We start from the raw sequence: 21,306 nt of genomic DNA, 5'->3' as shown, positions 1-21,306 counted from the left end.
ACGATAAATAAACAATATAGGTGTTATACATAACTATTATCTTCCTTTTTCTATAGTTCTTATTTTATCACACACCCATTTCCTTATAGTGGTATTTATATCTTCTCATTACATAATCAATCTTTCCACTACACTCAACAATTAGTTTAAGTGAATATCTGAAACGTAAATGAGAAATTAAAGTCAAGATAAGAATACAATAATTCAGGAAACAAAACGTATTACGCAAGCTGCTAAGAAAGGAGTTTTAAAAAGTAGCCTCTGCAAAGGTTTTGTGTACTAAATGAGGCAAAAATGACTTGAGATTCCTCGGTGTGGCTATCGAAAATCGTACAAAGTTTTCTAAGTAGAATGGAAAAGAAAAGATATCCAAAAGTTGAGATCGATACTAGTAGACAAAACGAAACTGGTTAAAAAAACACTGTCTGAGAAGAAAATGTGTTCGAGAAAATATGATATAAATAGTGGAAGGAAGGACGAAGGAGAAAACGAAATGGATTAACGAGATGAAACGTGATAATTCTTTGACCAAGACGAAGTATTTTGAGCCAAATGTTCCGCTAGTAATGGAAGCATATTTAAAATTGTTGTTGATAGGTATAATGATGATTAAAGCGAATTAGTGTATTGGCATGTCAAGTGTGGATGTAAGTGCCAAGAATACACAAAATAGTAGAAGAAGTAATTTTGTAGTTGCTGTTTATCGGAATATTTTACTAACGAAAATTTTCTAAGATGTGTTCAAATTTATATATCACAAGATATATATTTGATAAATTGATATTATTATAGAAGAATTCACATTTAATTACAACGACTATGATAGATGAAAAATGAATGATTTATTGTCTTTCTGTGATCAAATTAAATACTAACTGATAGAACTTTCTATCAAGCGTTTTATAGGATCTAAAACTAAATATGTGTATATACAATCGCATAGTACTTACCTCATCCATATTTGATGGTATAGTGTGAATTGGTATAGGTTGCCAATTAAGTTCCGAAGTCCATATTTGATTTTCCGAAGGTGGGTAGAGTCCAGCCAAGAAACAGGATGCACTTGCAAGGCAACGATCTACATCACTACTTTTCACATGCACTCTGTCTGGAGAATATGTTTGTAGGAAATTGTTGTATCGCTCTCGAATAAGTTTTCCAAGCTCAAACATGTGACTCTTCCCTTGCTATTTGTACAAAAATAAAATCAAGTGAAAATAAATAAACTTTAAAAATATATTCATACGTAGGTTGAAACTTCAATAGTAGCAACTATTTATCTACAAGTAATACAAAACTAATATATCTATGAAACGTTTCCTGTTCCCCAATGTTGCCTTCAACTTGGGTACAAACCATTGTTTAAGATGGGAAATCGTAGCATACCTGTAAAAGTACCTGTTCTATTGATTCCCACCAATAATAAGTTCATATCATTTAATACAGCGTAAGTATTTTATTTATTTATTTATTTATTTATTTATTTATTTATTGCAGCGGCGATCTTCCGTAATTCTCTTAATTGCAATATGTCGCTGATATAACCATAAGACAAAGATTGTTTCTTAAAACAGAAAAGTACATCATACAGCGTGTGCTGCCATAAAGAATAAAAATTATTTTAAAATATATAATAGGAACTACATAGAATGAAAATAAACTGTCTGTGCAGAAATGAAGTCTCGCATATTGATAAAATTTAGTCCTGTCAACAAATTATACATGATTCATTATTTAATAATAGTTGTTAAAATTCCTGTAAAAATACGTATAGTGGGTATATTTTTTTATATAAATAAAGTATTTTTATGACTGACTGAAACGTCTCTCAATATCAATGAACAGTACTCATAGCTGCTCATCGTATAAGAGATAGAGAAAGATAGAGAAAAGTACTCATGTAATCCTTACAAACATATACAGAAGTGCAATAGATAAAAATATACCCTTTTCGATGATGGGAAGTATACTAATTTTATTGTTACATGTCCCTATTTAAATAAATTACAAATTAATAACGTACACACAGTTGTCTACTCTGAAATTATACAAAATAAAGTGTTTACTGTTGTTACTTATATGGTGCGTTCAGTGCATAAGACAGACAAGTCATTTTGGTAATTTTGAAATATTGTGATTAACTCTTCGGTTGTAAAAGACCCTGTTCTATTATTCTCACAACTTTGATAATTCGACTCGATTCTTCTGTGCTTTGACCGCGCAATATGTAAATTGATTTTTTGTGACGTTTTAAGAAAACCTAAATATAGTTATAACACTGGTTTTTCGAACTCTCTGAAACTCGTCAGTTGCACCACACTTGCCATTCAAGGTCTTTGATTTATATAAGTTACCAACTTTTTCTGAAATAATTAATCTCGTTTTATGTTATTATATACCACAATAACGTAACCAAAGATCTGACCTCTTCTGACAGTATCACCTTACAGCAAAATTTTTGCTACCTAGGTAATATTTTTCCAATTATTGAAAAACAGATTTTCGTACTTAACAATTTCACTATACCTTGAATATTTTAAAATTATTTGTTTAATGCTTTACGTAAACATTTTATTTTCTCTTTTTGTAATGCAAACTCTAAAGGTTGTTCAGTGGCTACAGGAGGAAATAGTTGCATAAATGTTTTCTGCACAAAATAAATATTTGCTTTCAAAAAATATAGCTGTAATAATATTCTAAATAATTATCATTAAATGATATTTGATTATTTTTGGTATTGCAAAATGATATCAGCATACAGAAATTTAAACCTGTACAAAGTTTCTTCTCATTGCACCTACTTTCTAAGATTTATGTTTCGAATTTATAAAAACTGATCTCCTAAAGCTGAATCAGTGGTCTGTAATTCTATTTTTTTTTAATGACGTTTCCCGATCTATCTTTAAAAAATACCGCCCGGGGCATTTTTAACGCCAGAAAAAGAGGACGCCAGGAAAAGGAGGAGATATTCGGGTAAAAGAGGACGTCTGGTAACCATATGGGTAAGTAGCTTATTATAGCTTAGAGTTTTGCTTGCCCAGCAAAATGTATAATCTTCTTGTATTCAGTTTTTATCTAGAAGTATTGAATATAAGAAGTTTTTATGCATTGTCATGAAAAAGATAAAGTAAAACCCACCTTTGTTAACTGTCCCCATCCTTCAGGCCAATATCTTGAAACATCGTTATATGGGTCTGTAGGATACGTTGCAACGGGTGTTCTATCGCCATGTCGAAAGAGCTAAAATAATAATTTAATGTGGCACATTATTTTCTAAAAATGAATCTTTAAAGGAGAAATTAATTAAACACTAGTTATTATTGATAACACTAAATATATGCAAATAACTAAAGGTTACAGACATCTCCCTTATTTTTTACTATATTATAAACAATTTTACTTTATACGTGATTTATTTCTCAAATTTACATAATTTTAAGTATAATATTAATATAATAGAAAGAGTGTATTGAGTTGAGAATGAAGGCGACAAGCCAACAAACTTATATACATTGGAATAAAGCGTTAGTACAAAGGCAAAGAAAGACATAGAAATCAAGCTGAAACAATAAACTACAACTGGATTTATCTAGAAATGTAAGACAGTTAACTTGAAAAATTCATAAAATCATTTCAACTTGTCGGAAAATAAATAAAAGTTAATGCTAGTTTATACAGAATCTTTTTGTTATATTAGTGAACGTAGTATTTTGCAAACACAATAAACAGTTGGATAAGCCATAAGTAAATAATGAAAGTGAATACTATTATGTTTGCTTGGTCACAACTTATTATCCACGACGCAAAAAAAAAAAAATACATCTCAGCTGCGCAAAAAACGAACTCTCTTTTCAAAAGTTCTCCAATGAAGCTAACGTCACTGAACACAAGTCTGCAAAGCATTACGTAGTATGCAGTCCTACAGATAAGCTGACTTTCAGCTGTCGATTGATTGTGAGGTAACAGTTGTTCCTATTTTATTATTCTACGTTTTAAGAATATTTTAATTCTGAAATCTGATCACTGGAAAAAGGGACCAACAAGGAAAATAATTATATACTTCGGTTAATTTGAAATTTTCTTAATAACTAACTAACAAAGGTATGTCTTATTACTTGTTAAACAAACTTAAAGTATGAATAAAGTGTATACCTAGATTTGGAAATATGCAAGTTGTTTCGCAGTATGTAATTCTTTATGATGAAAAGAAAAAGATGTTTTATTATTATTATTCGCATTTGAAATATCATATCATCACCAAAACTCGTTACTTCTACTTTGATACTGTACTGCTCTGCAGTGCCTACTTGATGTCATATGGTATGAACTAGAATATCATTTGAAAAATTACGTATATCCAGTACATTCAGTATATGTATAACATAGGGTTCTAAGAACGTAATTGCTTATTTCACAGATATAACGAATGACAATTTTTATGCAAAGCATTAACATAAAGTCTAACAGTTTATTGAGCTAAAAGACACTATGGTAAAATACATCTACTTTCTGAGAATTGAAAGTGGATTATTGAAGAAAAGGAAAATAGAAATGTAAAATTTACGAAAATAAGAGGTAAGCTTTCCTTTAGTCAGCTATTATACTCATTCTATTCTACTTATTTTTAGCATATTCTAGTTTTTGTTTTGACTACTTTTTTTAAATTTACACTTATTCTATTTAGTATGAATAGTAAATCTTTATAACATTTCGTTCTAATTTGCAATTCTTAATTTATTTTTAAGATTGTTTTACTTTCAGCAAGAAAGGAAAACTTTTTGAATATGCCTTTTCTAAAAACTATTTTCAATCGATGAAACTAGTGTCTGTCACAATAGAAAGAAGTTCGCTGAACTTAATAAGTATTATATCTCATAATTTATTAGTACTCTCAATTAACTGGTGATTAAGCAATGTTGATGCTCTTAAGAAGAAATCGATAAGTTTTATCGATAATTACAAGCAATAAGACATGCACGAAATTGAATTAATCTTTAAATAGGCAAAGTACGATTGCATACATAATCGGGACAGTGCGTTAGTGCCTTCAAAGTTTATTGTCCTAAGTATTGTATGAATTGACAGCATATTTCTGGCAAATTTAAAATGGTCTTGCGAACTGAGTCATAATCGAGTAGTCTTTTCCGAATAAGTAATTGCAGAATATTGTTATCGCATTACGTACATGAGCAAACTTCCAATTTGAATATCAATTTCGGGCCGTTCCATTACAATTTCAAGGGGCCGGTAGATCTAAAACACTTTCAGACAGTACGGTATGATCAAATCAAAAGATGTAGGCTATATCTCTAAAACATTTTTAAAATGTAGGCCTATTGAACAGTCAAAATAATTAATTTAATTTCCAACTCAAAAATTTATTCCTTTCCTGAGATATAGACCTCCACTTTCGAAATACAACAATGTTATTTATTTTGCACAACGCTCAGGCAAGGGCTGTAGCGTTTCAAACAATCATGTGTCTATACCGACATTTTATCCCGTGTCAGTGGAAAGAAGATAAACGTGGAATGGAAATGGAAACGATGAAACCCTTAGAACATGTTGGAGTTTCGAAGAAGAGCGACTCGAAAAAAAAAAAAAAAAAAAAGTCGTTTGTAAATGTGTGTACAAGTGTCTTAATGTTTAAGACGTCAAATAGGAGTAAAAGTGCACTGACATTTAATCATTTAATATGGATCACGTGTGGTTGTTCCCTTGTGTGTGAAATGTGCTTTGGATATCACTCGTAACTTTTCTGCATTCCCCCACCCCAAGTTTCTTTTGCAAGAAATGTTCAGCGTGGATCCCGGTAACGCTTGTTCTTGTAATTTGTTCTCCTTCTAGAAAAATATGATATATGCATGAAAAAGCATTAAAATAAATGTGTAAAGAAAAGTAAAATTCACCATGAATCAGGAAAACAGGATGTGGTAGCCTAATAACCATGTTATCAAAGATACTGTCAATCACATCATTGATCCATAAGGCACCTGATCAAAAAGGAAATGATAAATAAGTCTGCGAAGCAGTGTATTTTCCATTCAGATTGATACAACACAAGATGTAACATGCAAAGAGCAGTATTCTGTAATAATTCGATGTCACCAATAAAAGAATTGGTGAAATATTGTTTGGTATGTTGGAATGTCACTCAACAACCGGCAAAGCACTTAAGCTCTTCTTGTGGGACATCTTACAAATTATCAAATCGATGTAAAATAAATAAAAAAAATGTGTAGGTACTTCACCTGATGGTGCTGCAAACATGGAAGGCGCTTATAATGGATTCACATCATGGCTAAGCAAGGAGTCTCTAGAACTGAAGCACATGTGGTGTTATGCACAATCCTGAATCTTGTGATGGAAGAAACTGCCAATGCCACTCTCCAATGTGCTTTGAAATGATGTTGCAGATTTTTTGTTTACGACATTCTTACTCACGAATGGATGTATGGGAAAACGCAAATGAAGGGCTGAGCATCGAATGACTGCATCTCAGTGGAGAAACAAGATAATGGACAAAGGATAGCGCTCTCAAGAAAGTTTTCGGATCAAAGGGCAACAAAGAATCATCTCTCTTTGTTACTCTATTTGTAACACTTGGCATAATCGAAAACAATAATCTAATGCCACCAGACACTACAAGAAAAGCAGCACCGCATAAAGAGTCTGTACTCAAATTTGAAAATATCTTGACGGCGTTTATTTTTTGTACGTTTTTGACCACACATCAACTTTGTCTAAATATTTAGAAACAAATGGTTTGGATATAATGAAAGAATTCAACATGGTGAAAGTGACTTTCAATAAGTTACAAGAACTTAGAGAATGTTTTAAAACAAGCAAGAATAAAGCGAAAGAATTCATTGAATGGGCAAAAGCTAAGTTACTTGAAGAAGAAGATCTGATCATTGCTGTTACTACTACTCTTCCACAGAAAAGACGAAGGAAAATAAAAATGATGCCACCTGATTCAGAAGACGAATATAAATATCAAGTTTTTAATGTTATTGTAGACAGAGTAAACACGTGACCTAGCTATTCTTGATCCAAAATGTTTCCACGATAGAAGCAGAGGACTTCAACCACCTGCACTTGAACATTTAGCTACGACATTGGGATATTTTAAGTTGCATATCACAGCAGATATTAGGAATGGAACTGATTAGTTTTGCTAATTACTGGGAGAGACTGAAACAGTCTCCTTTAGATGAGTATGATGTAATGGAATTAGAATTGGTGGTCGAAACCACACATATCTCTCCGGATGATTTCACTCTAAAGAAAAAGTGTATTCGTTCATGTCAGGAGTGTTGTGTTTGTTGCTACAGACTTTTGTATATGTATAATCTTTTGACAGAAACTTATTGTAACATAGGATTTCCCTAAACTACATACTCACACTTTTTTTTTTTTTACACAGATAGCATGCAAGAGAAGATTTCCGTGTTAAAGTTCATAAAAAAACAAAGTGATAACGATTCTATCACAGGATAAAATGGAATCCTTTATGTTTATGTCAGTAGAGAAGGAAATATTTCAATATATTGATGTAGACAAAATCATAGAAAAGTGATGTCTTAAAAAAATACTCATAACTTGAAAATGTAATCTGAAAGATATGTACCTATGTACCAATGTCTGGCTGTAACTATGTGCACATATTTCTAAGTCACTTCACAACTTCATAAAACTTGATAAAATATATAACATCCAGCCAACTCCCAAAATTTTGTTTTGTATGAAGTTGAAAATAAAAAGCTAAATATACAAAAAAAATCTCTTAACACAGTAGAATACCTGTACTAATGTGACGATTGTGTGCTAAAAGAACATCGAAAATACTAAGCACAAAGTAGACCTATTTCGAATTGAATACAATTTCATTTACAAGAGCGTATATTCCTTAATTTATAGAGGACCAATTCAAATATATAAAATTATAAAAATTATTATTGGATAACAAAAAATAGGGGCTGCTTTTTCGAAAGGGGCCAGTTGATGGAATTGTTCTACAGTGAAATTTTCTTCCCAGTCCGCCCCTGATCAGGAATTGTTGGGTTTCTTGAAGAATCTGCCTCAAGAGAATATTTCAATTTTCCTTGAAATAGTTCAAAGTAAATCATTATACTTAACGTTAATAATAATTGTTGAATGCGTAGAAAAACGTATTCTTATGAATTGTTGTAAGAGTTTTCAACTTATTAGTTAACTAGCAGCGTTCACCCCGCTTCGCTGCGGTCACCCCGGAACGCAATAAACTTTGTTACTTAGATAATTTTTACTTTTTCGCTTTCAAGTGATATGATAAAAACCATAGAAGATTGCAGTAAATCTTAACATTATATCGCCTGTCATTTATGTTAACCCGCCCCGCTTCGCTGCGGTCATCCCGGTGCTGGCATATTGTAAAAGTGTCTGTAAAAATAAGCAAATCAATTAAAAAATTTTAAACAGAAGATTCAAGCTATTTTCCGCTGTATATCGCCTGTCATTTATGTTAACCCGCCGAGTGACACGGTCATGCGGGTTGCATATAAATACGTTTATTTTTACCTATGATGAACTAATAACAAAGGATTTGTACGTTATGGACACTTGAATGGTCAATTATCTCAAGACACTGGTAATTAAAAATTAAAGTGATATGATAAAAACCATCTAGGGTCCAAATCCTAATAACCCCCCAAAAATGAAAGAAATTGGTTCAGCCGTATTAGCGTGATGAGCGGACAAAGGATTTTGTACGTTCTCTTTTATATATATAGATTTAAGAATGAACATGTGTAGTGCACCGTGACGTATTTTTCTTATTGAAGATTCACGAAATGTGATTTTGGACTCTTACTGTTCTTCCAGTCACTGATTCAATTGTATCAGAGTTGAATTCCACAGCCGCATAGTCCCTACTGTAATAAATTTTGAATAAAAATTGGTTTTAAAGTGTCTATATTGAGTGAAGATTCCCCACCACCACCACCACCACAAAAAATAAATAAATCTATGATAGATATACTCAAACTGATCCACCTTCGGCGCTTTATTAGGAGCTCTCTCGTGGATATGTGGATAGCTGCGCACCTTGTGCGAGAGACTCGGGTTCGCTTTCCGGTGGGAGTTCGTGTAGTTCGGATCCATGTTAAGCATTAGATCAACGTCTCATATGACCTCACTGCTGAAAGATATCTAAACTAAAATTTTAAAAAATCAGAATTATGTAGAATAACGCAATAAAACTCTAGCAAGAATAAAAGATTGCCAGATTAAGGCGACTGTAATTGTTTCTCGTGATCATGTAAATTTAGATAAATATAAACCTATGCAGCTGTTTCGTATTCTTTGTAATTTCAATCTTAAGTTCTTCCTTCAAATCTTGATACACAGTACAATAAAGATTATTGAATTGACTAGAGTAATGTTTATGTTTTGAGGAAGATTTATTTTTTTAAAGAAATAAGTGTCTCTAAAGAATTTAAGGCTAAGTGCGTTTGCACACGGCAACGATAATATCGGTGAAAGCGCCGATAATGTCGGCGGTGAAATCGACTTCAATGTACTCAAATCGTAGCTTGCACACGCCACCGACATTATCGGCCGATCCTCCGACACGGCAAATGCTGTCGGCCAAGCCCCCGATATTGCCGGCGATATCGCCGACACCGGTTTTGTCGGGGGCAATGTTTTCTTATGATTGGATGCACAGGCAGCCGATAATTTCGGCCAGCCAGTGGTTTAGGTGAAGAGAGTGAGTGACAAGGTGCTGTATATTCTTGTTTAGTTTCTTGTCTTTGGAATTTTGTTGTTTCCATTTTTCTATTACAATTGTGTTAATATTATTGTACTATTATTATTATTATCTTGTCCTACTAACAACTTCGAAACAGCTAATTATTATTATTTTTTTTTTTACAGTCTCTGTTTTGGAGTAGCTAATTCCTTGTATTAAATAAAGTATAAATTGTGGGAAATCTGAAGAGTACTCTTTTCCCGCTAAATAGCTATTATCAAATAGAATATAGGAAATTTAGAATTTTAGATAACCAATTTCCCTTGATTATTTTATACTCCCTTTTTATTTTTGTTCTCTCTCTCTCTCTCTCTTTGATTTATCTTTTTCAAATCTACTAATGCATTTAAATTTTATTACATTGTGGAAATTAATTTAAGCGTAATTTTTAAAGTTTGATACACTGTGAACATAAGCATATGGAAAAATTCTGATTATTATTACTTCCTTTTATTTTCATAAGAATTGTGTGCAGATCACTTTTCCCGGTCTCACTCAATAAGCAATAATTGAATAGAATATTTGATGACAAGTTAAAGTAGAATTATTATTATTTTGAAACGAAACCAGCACAATCAAACACTCTTTGCAAAGCTCCAAGAACAAGTGACTCATTTGGCATTTTCTTGATTGTGAACTTAAGAACAGGGATGTGACTCCACGCTTCACTTGTTGCAGATCTTTTTTCTCAATTCCAAAACTATGCTCCCCCCCCCCCATTTAAAAAAATTGTGGAATGGCAATTCAAAAGAAAGAACAAAGCTACGTTTTCCCTCTCCCCTTTGTACCGGGATCGACCCCCTGATAGAGTTCTGCAGTTTAGCTACAATAACTGGATGAAAAGGTTGTGTATAATTGCATTCTTACCTTTCTAGTTTTGCTTAGAATTTTAGAGGTGGCAAGAATTTTTCCATACGATATTTTAACCCTTATTGAACTTGTGAAATGTAGACCTTGCACATGAGATAAGATAACAGACTCTTTCAAGGACAGAATTGAAAAGCAAAAAGCATGGCGAGAAGTTTATGCAAGCCTTGCCCAGGATTTTAAGTTCATGGACAAAAGGAAACGAGAAACGATAGGTATGTATGATGCAATGTAAAACAAAATTACTAATTCGAATCTTATCATTTAATCTACTATGACATTAATGTTAATTGCATCTAAAACAAAATAATATACATACATACAATATGTAACAGTGTTTCAACATAAATTAAAACTAATATACTTTGCAATGTACCTCAACATCAATTCTCATCGAAACGAAAATAATATGTTTACGAAATCTATTTAAAACGGCACTGTTAAATCTAAATATGTTTAGACATAGGACTATTTTTTTTAAAAAGTTTTGTACCGTCCTGCACACCTCTTTAGAACAGTTTCTGTAGTCCTTGTTTTAAAAAATAATTTTCCCTATTATTATTACTTTTATTTGTTTTCATATATGGAGAAGACTTTTAGAAACACAGTGCAGAATACATATTGTGTGTGTCGATTACTTCGCTCATCACCTGCAACGATATTGTCGGGGCTTCCACCGACATTGTCGGCGACGTGTGCAAAGTACGCCGACACCGACACCGATATTATCGGGGCTTCCGCCGATTTTGTCGGTATCGTGTACAAACACGCTAAAAAAACCATTTCTACATAATTTTTCTTATGATTTGATCAGTTTGTGATCCATTTTACAGTAAGGAATTATTATACTATCTAAAATTAAAATTAGTAATGATTTGCTTAGTATTGTTGTTTAGTATTGATCTCGAACCTATACTGATTTTGTCTTGTTAGGATTTATTTTTAAGCTATTTTCTCTGCACTATCATAAAATATTTGGTTGTTACTTAAGGTTTCAGTTGATTCATGTAACTTCGCCGACGAGGATGCAAGATAACATCAGCATATAAGTGTTAATTGGTTGTTTTCATTTCACTTGTGAGGTCATTAATATATAGTAAGAAAAGAAGAATCTCAAAACGTTTCCTTGTGGACCAATCAGATTGGTCATTCGGAGCAACAATACACTTATTATCTCTATCCTAATAAAAATGACTTCATCCACCAAATTGATGATTGTGAAAAATGATAGTGGTAGTATTTTAACTCTTGTAATAGGATATGATAAATTGTTTGATATGCTTTGCTGAGATCTAACATCAAAATAGTCACGTTTTGCTACTCCATGGCACCCCACAAGGTTAATAGAGTAGTAAGGTTGGGCTATAGGAAAAACGAGATGGTGATTGGCTGGTGACATGACGTCACTGCAGGAGCAGAGCGAAAGAAGTGCACAACCACAGGCAAGGCAACACAATGCATGGCGTTTGCAAAAGAGTTAATAAATAATAATTTCTACGTATCTTTTCTTACTTAGTTCATTGTTGTGGGCATCATTTTTAACTTATGCATAGCATTGTCAAGAATTTTTCTTTGGGCAGGCGTTGATTTCTAAATTTTATTACTCGTATTCATGTATTCCATCCGAATAAACATTCTAGTTCTCACAAATAGCCTGATTACTTTTCATTTACATCTGGATATTTTTCACTTATTTATGTGATCAGTGTCATATTGTCTTCCCCGATAAACTATGCATCCAGCAAGAATTCGAAACCCTTCTACTGAACAATCTGTCTCTTGTTCAACATATGATGATTGCATAGTTATTTTTTCATCTGAAATAAAAATGTAGTCAATTTCAGTTCTGCCTTCAATGATTGCTAAGGGTTGTGTCATATCGGGTAGAAGACCTTCTAGTAATTTTGACGTCAAAAAATCTGCATCATCTTCTTGTGCTACAGCAACTTCATTTGAAAGAAGTATTTCTTATATTTTTTTCCCATAAGTAGGAGCCGCAACCGGTGTTTGAATTCAGTTGGCGTTGGATGGTCATAAAAATGACAAAGTCCTTGTCAGTGTTTCTTTCAGAATCTATATTCCGGGGGGGCACACGTCGTATCCCGGGGGCACTGGTGGTACTATTTTATTTTTTATTACATTATAGACGTATTATTTTGGTCTCCTCCGGGGAACACTCTCTAGAGCTGAGAGGGTAGTGTGCCCTTAAAGCATGTCTGGAAGAAACATTGGTCTTCGTGTTTGTGAGAAAAAGTTCTCCAAACTATCTTGATTTACTTAGTTGCTCTCTCAGAAGATTTTTAATATTTAATCAAGATAATTGGAGATCAAAAGACCAAAGAGTGAATTGTTGTTAGGAAACCTTTCTAAAAGGACAAGAGATGTATATTCCTTACTCGCACTCCTTCACAACGAACATAAAGCTCTAGTAAAATTATCTCTTAAACTTGATGTGTATCATAGGTAGAATATATGACAGTTCTTTCTTACCATTTTTATATCTGGCATTTAATGTGTCGAATAGATCATTCAGAAAAAAATAAATGCATGAAAGAGTTTAACGTCCCACGATTATACCCTTTAGGCTAAAGGAGACGATGATTAAAGCAAGTGAATGATGATGGAAGAATTGGTAGAGTACAAAAGTAGAAAGAAATGGGAGTACCCCGAGAAAATTCACGGGCACAATGTTGTCTACCACAAAATTACTTGGCCGGGGATCGAACCAGGGGCCCCACGCACCAGAGGTAAGCAGTGCTGCTCGCAAGTCACGAACGTAATCATCCGCTTTCAAATGTTGGGAACACACAGTAAAAGTTGAAACAACGAAGAGGTCTTTTCTTCGACACTTGAGAATTTTTTATTTTTATTTTTATTTTATTTTATTTTATTTTATTTTATTTTAGTTTTTGTAAAAGAGGACCTTTTGGAAAGAAATGATACACTATGTTAGTACCCTTAGGTATGATACACTATGTTTGTACTCTTAGTTTTTCTACTGTAGGCTACGTATGATACCCGGTGACTTCTTAGCCAGATATTATGTTTATTTTTTGTGTAGTGTATACTCACAACACAATGCGAAAAAATACAAAACAAAATAATAATAATAATAAAACTTTCACTTAAATTTATCTTAAACACTGTACGTAGCACACACACGCATGTACAATAATTGAAAAAAAAAAATCAGAAAACGGAAATATTAAGAAATTAAACACCTAATAACGAAACAAGCAGAAATTAAAATTCAGCAATGAATTCAAAGAATGAACATTTCAATAAGCCGCGAATTGCGAAACCGAATCTTTCCGCTTGTATTTAAAAGCGCTCTTATCAGTTGGTACTCACTTGCTCCTATCGTGACGTCAAAGTAGAAATTTAAAATGGATTTGCGTATCGCGTGAGCAGCTCCCCCTGGGCACTCCATATAATCCGTTTCGCTTATTAATGATGTTGATATAATTTGAATTTAATCTCGACTGGAAACAGCTTAGAAAATAAAGAGTAGAAGAAATTCTGATATTTCATCTTTAACAATGATTTCCAGTGTTTTCGAAAAACCTCGAGTAATATTAATGGATAGAAGCTCACCGTGTAGTGAAGCCAAAGATTTGTACCAAGGATGTGTAAGCATGTCTTTACGCAATGAAAGAAAAAAGCCTGATTAAAGTGAGAATTTCAGTAAAATCAATTTTAATAAACTAGTTCGTTTGCTCCAACAGTATTCAATTGATGAACAGATTCTGTCGCCCTTATTCCCTATCATCTTCCAAGGCTTTCAATTTTTACAGTATGTTACGAAAAAAAAAGCGATTCTATGGAAAATATTATATGATCAGGATGTAACAAAAGTTCCTTGTCATAGACCAACTTTGTTATGATTGCAGATGCGAAAAAATGTGAAGAGAACAAAGCTGAATGGAACTTTTCAAGTCAGACCAGAAGTTTTAGCTCTACACTGAAAGTTAAAAAAAGGTACGGGGCACCGCACTGAACATTCTCGCTCCAATTCCTTAAACTAAATCATGTTATGCTGCAGTTATTAATGTAACTTTTTTTTTTTTTTTTTTTTTTTTTGCGAAATAGGAACAAAATTATACTGAATTTTCGGAAAACTTTATTTAAAGGAAATTCGTCCCGAAATGTAAAATACTCCTTGCAGATCTTTCCATAAGAAATTATTTATGTCATATGTTAGTGTTATTAATTTAAAAATTCTTTTTATTGTTACAATAAAATCGCATGAGTTGTACTTTATAAAATTGACAACAACAAAAAGTCACAAAAGTAAACTATTGTCTCTGTGGATATTTCCATAGAAATGATTTATGCAACATTATGGGAATAATAATGACATATTTATTTCTGAAATATGAACAGAATTGCCTGGGTCGTTTTTGATAAAATCATCCAAAAAAAACTCACCCACAAGAATAAGTATCAGTAATAGATGTTTCACCTCACATAAGTATGCCATATTGTCAGGTCATTAACAAAATACTTATGAAATATAAAGATGATCGTCTGAGTCTTTTTTTTAGACAATCAACCTAAAATACCTCTCCCCAAACAATAAATGTCACCTCGTAGATGTTTTCAGGACTAATGAGCTATGTCCTATTGCTAGGTTATTAATGTAATATGAACAAAATCACCTGAGTCGTTTTCGAGAAAATCGTTCAAAAAAACTCACTCCTAGAATGAATTACTCTTTGTCGATTTTTCTCAGAAATACCACTTATAGCACATAATGGGGTTATCTTTGAAAAATTCATCTAAAATATATACAAAATCGTTAGATCGGGTTTTGAGAAAAATCTCATTTTTTACTTTTACTATTAAGTAAACTATCCTTAATTTCAGAGGTAACAAGAACATTCAAGAAATACCCTGGTAGAATCGCATAAAAACCTTAAGTTTAAAATTTGGTCGAGATATGTTGAACGTTATGGCCTTTAGGTGAATGTACACAAGGACAAACGGACGAATAGATGGATATACATCGAAAAATCAATTTTTTGGTATCTATGGGCCATAAAAATTGTAAATCCATTCAAATCTCGAATTCATTTTTTTTTTTCAAGATCACCATATCGGTACTTTCTTCTCTCCTTTAGTCACATTAACAATAGAAACATCAGTTCACGCAATAATTGAACGCAAAACAAGCAAAAATTATTTCATAGGGAAGAAATAAAAATATTATTACGGTTGCCATCATTGGTATCTCAGGGTTGAAGGGGCGGGCAGAGGTAGAGGGGATAAAATTCATAACGAGTTGAAAGCTGATTGTGAAAATCGTTTAAGGTACGAACTATAAGATATATTATGCAATTCCACTACATATGATAGTGTTGCTTACAAAGTTTATTCGACAGACTGTACTGCATGTTACCAGTGGCAGGCTTTAAAGCTCTACAACAGGGAAGTCACATCGACAATGACGGTGAAATTTGTTTTTTACCCTTCCTCCCCCTCCTCTTCCGTCTCAAAATCATCAATTCTTTTTCCAGTTATGTTTTATTTTGAAAATATATTTATTTATTTTTTAAATTCTGATATTAGATACAAATATTACAGAAAAAATTGCCATTGCCATTATATAATCATATATTATACATATATTATTATTCATCTTGGCGACTCTGAAAACTATGAATTTGACCCTAATATCAGTCATTTTACACGTCTCCCACGTCTCCCAACACTTGATGGTTATGGGAGCTAAAGTTGAACTTGAATCGTAATAGGAGTGTTATTATTCATCTCAGTGACCCTGGAAACTATGAATTTAACACTAATATTGATCATTTTGTACACGATTTTTTCATGTTGCACAACCCCCATGTCTCTAAAACTGGAGTTGAACGGTAATTCTGAATCTACCCTATTCTGTGAAATTTCCGTAGCTGCTTACTAGCAACTCAGAAGGAATCAGCTTTGCACTACAATGTAGAATTCACTGTTTAAAAAAAAAAAGTATGTGTGCTTGTGTATATGTCTGACCAACGCTTGTCTTTTTGTTCTCGTAGAATTTGAATGATTTTATTGCAACTTGGTTTCTGCTCTGTTTTCAAATTTGATTGAAAAAGTAAGATAGTAAACCTAAGGTAAAATCAACTCGAATCTTCTCCATGTACGTACTGTGACAACAAAGCAATTTTCCACGATAACTCTCGTAAAAATTATTTGATTTTCGTTAAATGTTTTGTAAAGTTTCTTTGAGGTTTACCAAATCACTTCATTGCTTGGGGGGAATCGGTTAAGAATAAGAGAGTTAATTTATCGCGATTAAAATATGTTCTACGATACATTTCATAAAAAAAATTTCTGATTTTCATTAAGTATAGAGTGCGCTTTGTTTGTTTTTACAATTGGTCTTATTGCAAGAACTGAAATCAGTTAAGGAAAAAGAGCTGAAATCAACTGAATTTGATCAAATGTAAGGTAACATGATAAAATCACTTCAACTTTATAAAAGAAAGCAGAGAAAAAGAAATTATCGTTCTGCAGTACAGTGAACTAGTAGCATGTATATTGAAAATGTGGGGAACTAAAATCTTGACAAAAAGTATCGTTATCAAACAACTACATCCTGGAATGTAGATTATTAGTAAACAACGTCCCATGGTTATACTCTGTAGGCTAAGAGATGAAATAAAAATGAATGATTATAGAAGATTTGGTGAAATGGTAATATCGAATGAAACGAGGAAACACTTTAAAAACAACACGATAACGGTGTTGTACATTACAAATATACATTGTCTAGGATTGAACCAACGATCCCTAGAGATGAGTCCTCTATCACTGACCCACCCTGTCCCTCTTCTCAATTAGTATTAGAGTTTAGCTTTATATTTAAGTACAAGCCCATAGAATGGGGTAGCCAATGTGACCTTAGCTACATCTGAGACCACTCTCAGTTCCCCTGAAAATTTCAGTTGCTTAAATATATATATATATGCTCAATAAACAGCAGTCAAGAGTCTAAAATGATCTCAAATTCTCCCTCCAAAAAATTATTTCGGCTTTTCCCTCTAGTAGTGTTCTGGCTAGTGACCTGTATCAGTTCGTCCTTTAAATCAAACAGTTGTATTATTTAAAACAAAGTCAACAAATATTCCTTTGTTTTCTAAAACTAGGTATCACATAATTATCAAGTTATGTTATTACATTATATTATATTATATGTTATATCGATGCTATGATAAAAATGTTTATGCAAAATGATGCACTTACCTCATGTTGATACAACTCCATGAGATATAATAGATCAATTATAAATAAACATAAAATATGCCATAAAATGTCAACGAACTTAAAAGCATCGTTTAGACAACTATAGCAAAACACTGAAATAACTTAAATTGAACTAAACATTGAACTAATGACTGTTTTCAACTCTCACCATATAGTGTATAAATTTGAGTGCCCAACTATTATGTCGGCATAAACTATGCACCCAAATTTCTGGTCTATAAGAAAGGCTTTGAGAACGGCTACTAGTTTATTTTAATAGCAATTTGAGGAAACTGTCTTCCTCACTTTCTATATTTTTTTTTATATTTTCCATTATTTTTAAGTTATTCACTAAATTTGGAGAAAACGGGCTGAGCTTAACAAAAAGTTTAGCAATGAAATTTAATCTAGGAACCAAATTTTGTTCCTAACGCCACTCCATATTTGCGGCAATATCTTTGTAATTATTTCAATTAGCGTGTCAAAAATATATTTAAAAATGAAAGAGAGAGAAAAATTAAATTATGAGGTTTGGTATAACTAAACTTATCTGAAATTCCTGAAAATTAGTTTAATACGATTCCAACGTTCCTTTTGCCTTTCATTTTACTGATCATTACTTGAATAATGAAATATGAAAAAAGAGCAGAAAACACTCATAAATTTTGCGAAGAAGGAAAGGACAAGATTAAAAGAATAAAATATAATGAGGAGATGGAGCTTCAAGTGAGTAGCACATTCACCTTCGGTGTTCCAGGTTCGATTCTTGGTTAGTCTCAAGAATTTTCGATGACGATCAGCAATGTGAAAAGAAATAGGGAGCTACTAAAACAAATATTTGGCTTATTTTAAATTTAAAGAAAAGCAGCAATAATGTCCGAGGTCGATTTGTTATTCACAATTCAGCTATAATTGTCAGCAACCTGAGTGGCCAGAGATCTTTAGGGGCTGCAGGCAGTTTATTTAATAATGGCGGTAATTAAGAGACACTTTGAAGTATTATTAGGCGTACATTACTTCAGTATACAGTTCAGAATAAAAAAACATTGTAAAGTATGCTTAACGAATGCATTTTACAGCGAACTTAATATATAAATGATAGTAGCACAATATAAGTAAATAGTTACTACAAGAGTTCTAATGTAAGTAATGTTTTTATGTTCTAGAAAGTAATTATATAATACTTTACTTAGTAAGTCCAAATGTAAATTGTTTAGTGACAATGAAAAATATCAAGGTTAACAGTAATATGTGATCGTACAAAAAATCTGACTTCCTGTGAATTTAACTCTCGTAGCAACTTTGTAAAAGTCATAGTTAAGAAAGTAAGCAACGTTTATTTGCGATTCCATTGAGAGAATAACATTAACTCTTTTCTATAAATTATCCACTGACTGAAATATAAAGTAATAAATTATTATTATTATTTGTATTTATAATATTATTGCGCAGATTGTATTTCAAAATAAAGTTTAGTATATTAAATATATTATTGTATGTAAGCACTTAGAAACAAGAAAAATATTTTGAATGATTGTGTGTAATTTACATTTACATTGATGTCTTTCTTTGTTCTGAGTTTCAAGCGTTTCGGTTTACTTGTTTGTTTTATTTAGTGTTCCATACACTACTCGAAAGACGTTTTTTCAGTACACACAACCATCAATAACGGAAATACACATTTGCTATAATTATATTTGGAAGGAAGTTTGTTATTTTCTCTTTCAGACATTTTTCTAGTGAAACAAAGCAATCCTGAAATAAGTTGTCAGGATGGACAAACGTGGAACTTGAGACTTTCCGATCGCTAAGGCTGAACCCTAAATAGTACATTTTTCAGTTCGGTTTAATATTTGTACCATATTTAATTACTTTTGATACATTTGAATCTTCAAATAATTATTATAATAGAAAAGTGGTTAAGTTGGGTATGAACATTAATACAATACTTGATCAGGTTTTAAAAAGAAATTACAAAGCAAAATATTAATGTCGATTTTGTAACAATTAATGACGTATCTTAATGTTTTCTCTTATTTTATTTGTAATTGTAGTATTAGCACTCAAAGTAAAAAAAAATAATCCATACAAAATCTTAACAAAGTTTGAGGAAGTTGATATTAACAGGGGAGAAATTTGGGGAGAGCAGGAGACAATTGCACTTCTCTGAGTTCGAGATATACGCGCTTCTTAATAAATTGCATATTAATAAAACACGTGAAAGTATTTAATCGGTGAACAATCTTAAATTTAAATATGTATTTAATTTGACATTGAACATTTACCGGAAGAATTTCTCCACTGGAAAACTTATATCTAACAAGTTGTAGAAACAGAAATTATAGATTGTTAGAAAACTCAATAGTAGAAACAATAAAAAATCAAAAACTACTTTAATTATATTTGAAAAGTTCTCTAACTTTTATCATTATTAAACCTAAATTTAAAGTAATCCTCTGATGCTTTACCCAACTTTCATTTATGACCAATAGCTTAATGAACTGAAAACGAAATATTATGAATAATTAATTTAATTAATTACCATTTGAACTAATACCAAAGAACTAGAATTCGAATTCAATAACTCTTCTGCGTTTGAGCAAAATAGCAGTAATAGAATTGCTAGTATAGTGCTTCTCGCGAAACACGACATTGTAAAAGAAATTATATTCTGCTTGACAGTTACCACTCACTAAACAGTGACACAAAAATGTATCGAACTTTGAAAATGTTCTATTGCTACATTGGCTTCATATAGTAGCTTCCAGACGAACTTTGAAATCAGCACTATACTATTTACAAGACCTTGAACTTCACTTCCAAGGTTGAATTAATTTAATTAATGTTAATATACTTTCTATTTCTACAATGTCCTGTAAATATACCAACTACTGTTAATGGGCGGAGTTCCATTTCAGTAATTCAAATAACTATAAACTGGTTTAAAATTATAAATAGTGTAACATTTTATCTACTTTGTATGCAGAAAATAGCTATTAACAAACATTCAGAAAATTTATTGCTCATAATACGTTTAATAAAAGTATCATTTGATTTTCTGTTTTTAATCTACATTTCTTTAAAATCCTTCTATGACGTGGGACGAATCACAAAATGCCTTACATGATAAGGTGTCACAGGGTGGCTGCATGCGTGTCATGAGAACACTATTCTTTAACTTAAGATTATGAGCTAATAAACGTTTATTATGAGCTAATAAACGATATATAATTTTAGAAAAGAAAGATACGAATGTATACCTGTAAAAATGGAATGAGGAGTCGGAATCTACAAATATTTGCAATGTCATTTATTAGCCGAATGAAGTTGTTAAATAGATAGAGTGAGGGCTTTTCACTCTCACTATAACTGAAATAACAGCACGGAACATAACTTATTTTTAA

The 21,306-nt window shown here is 32.0% G+C and overlaps 1 protein-coding gene across 1 annotated transcript in view; it reads right to left on the bottom strand.

Annotated features, from left to right (window-relative positions):
- The window catches only part of LOC145686266 (lysosomal acid phosphatase-like), a 41,522-nt gene extending 20,911 nt beyond the window's left edge, over positions 1-20,611 (bottom strand). Inside the window, exons 1-3 of the mRNA XM_081759389.1 lie at positions 20,445-20,611; positions 3,139-3,240; positions 951-1,187 (exon numbers count right to left, since the gene is read on the bottom strand). Of these exons, the coding sequence (XP_081615515.1) occupies positions 951-1,187; positions 3,139-3,240; positions 20,445-20,555 (450 nt within the window). The 5' untranslated portion in view covers positions 20,556-20,611. The remainder of the gene's footprint in view (positions 1-950; positions 1,188-3,138; positions 3,241-20,444) is intronic.
- Between the last annotated feature and the right edge of the window lie 695 nt (positions 20,612-21,306).

The sequence above is a fragment of the Thermobia domestica genome, chromosome 5 (genome assembly GCF_964235325.1).
Source record: "Thermobia domestica chromosome 5, izTheDome1.hap1.1, whole genome shotgun sequence".
Lineage (NCBI taxonomy): Eukaryota > Metazoa > Arthropoda > Insecta > Zygentoma > Lepismatidae > Thermobia > Thermobia domestica.
Note: the sequence above shows the minus strand (reverse complement) of the source record. Positions and strands in the feature narration are given on the sequence as shown.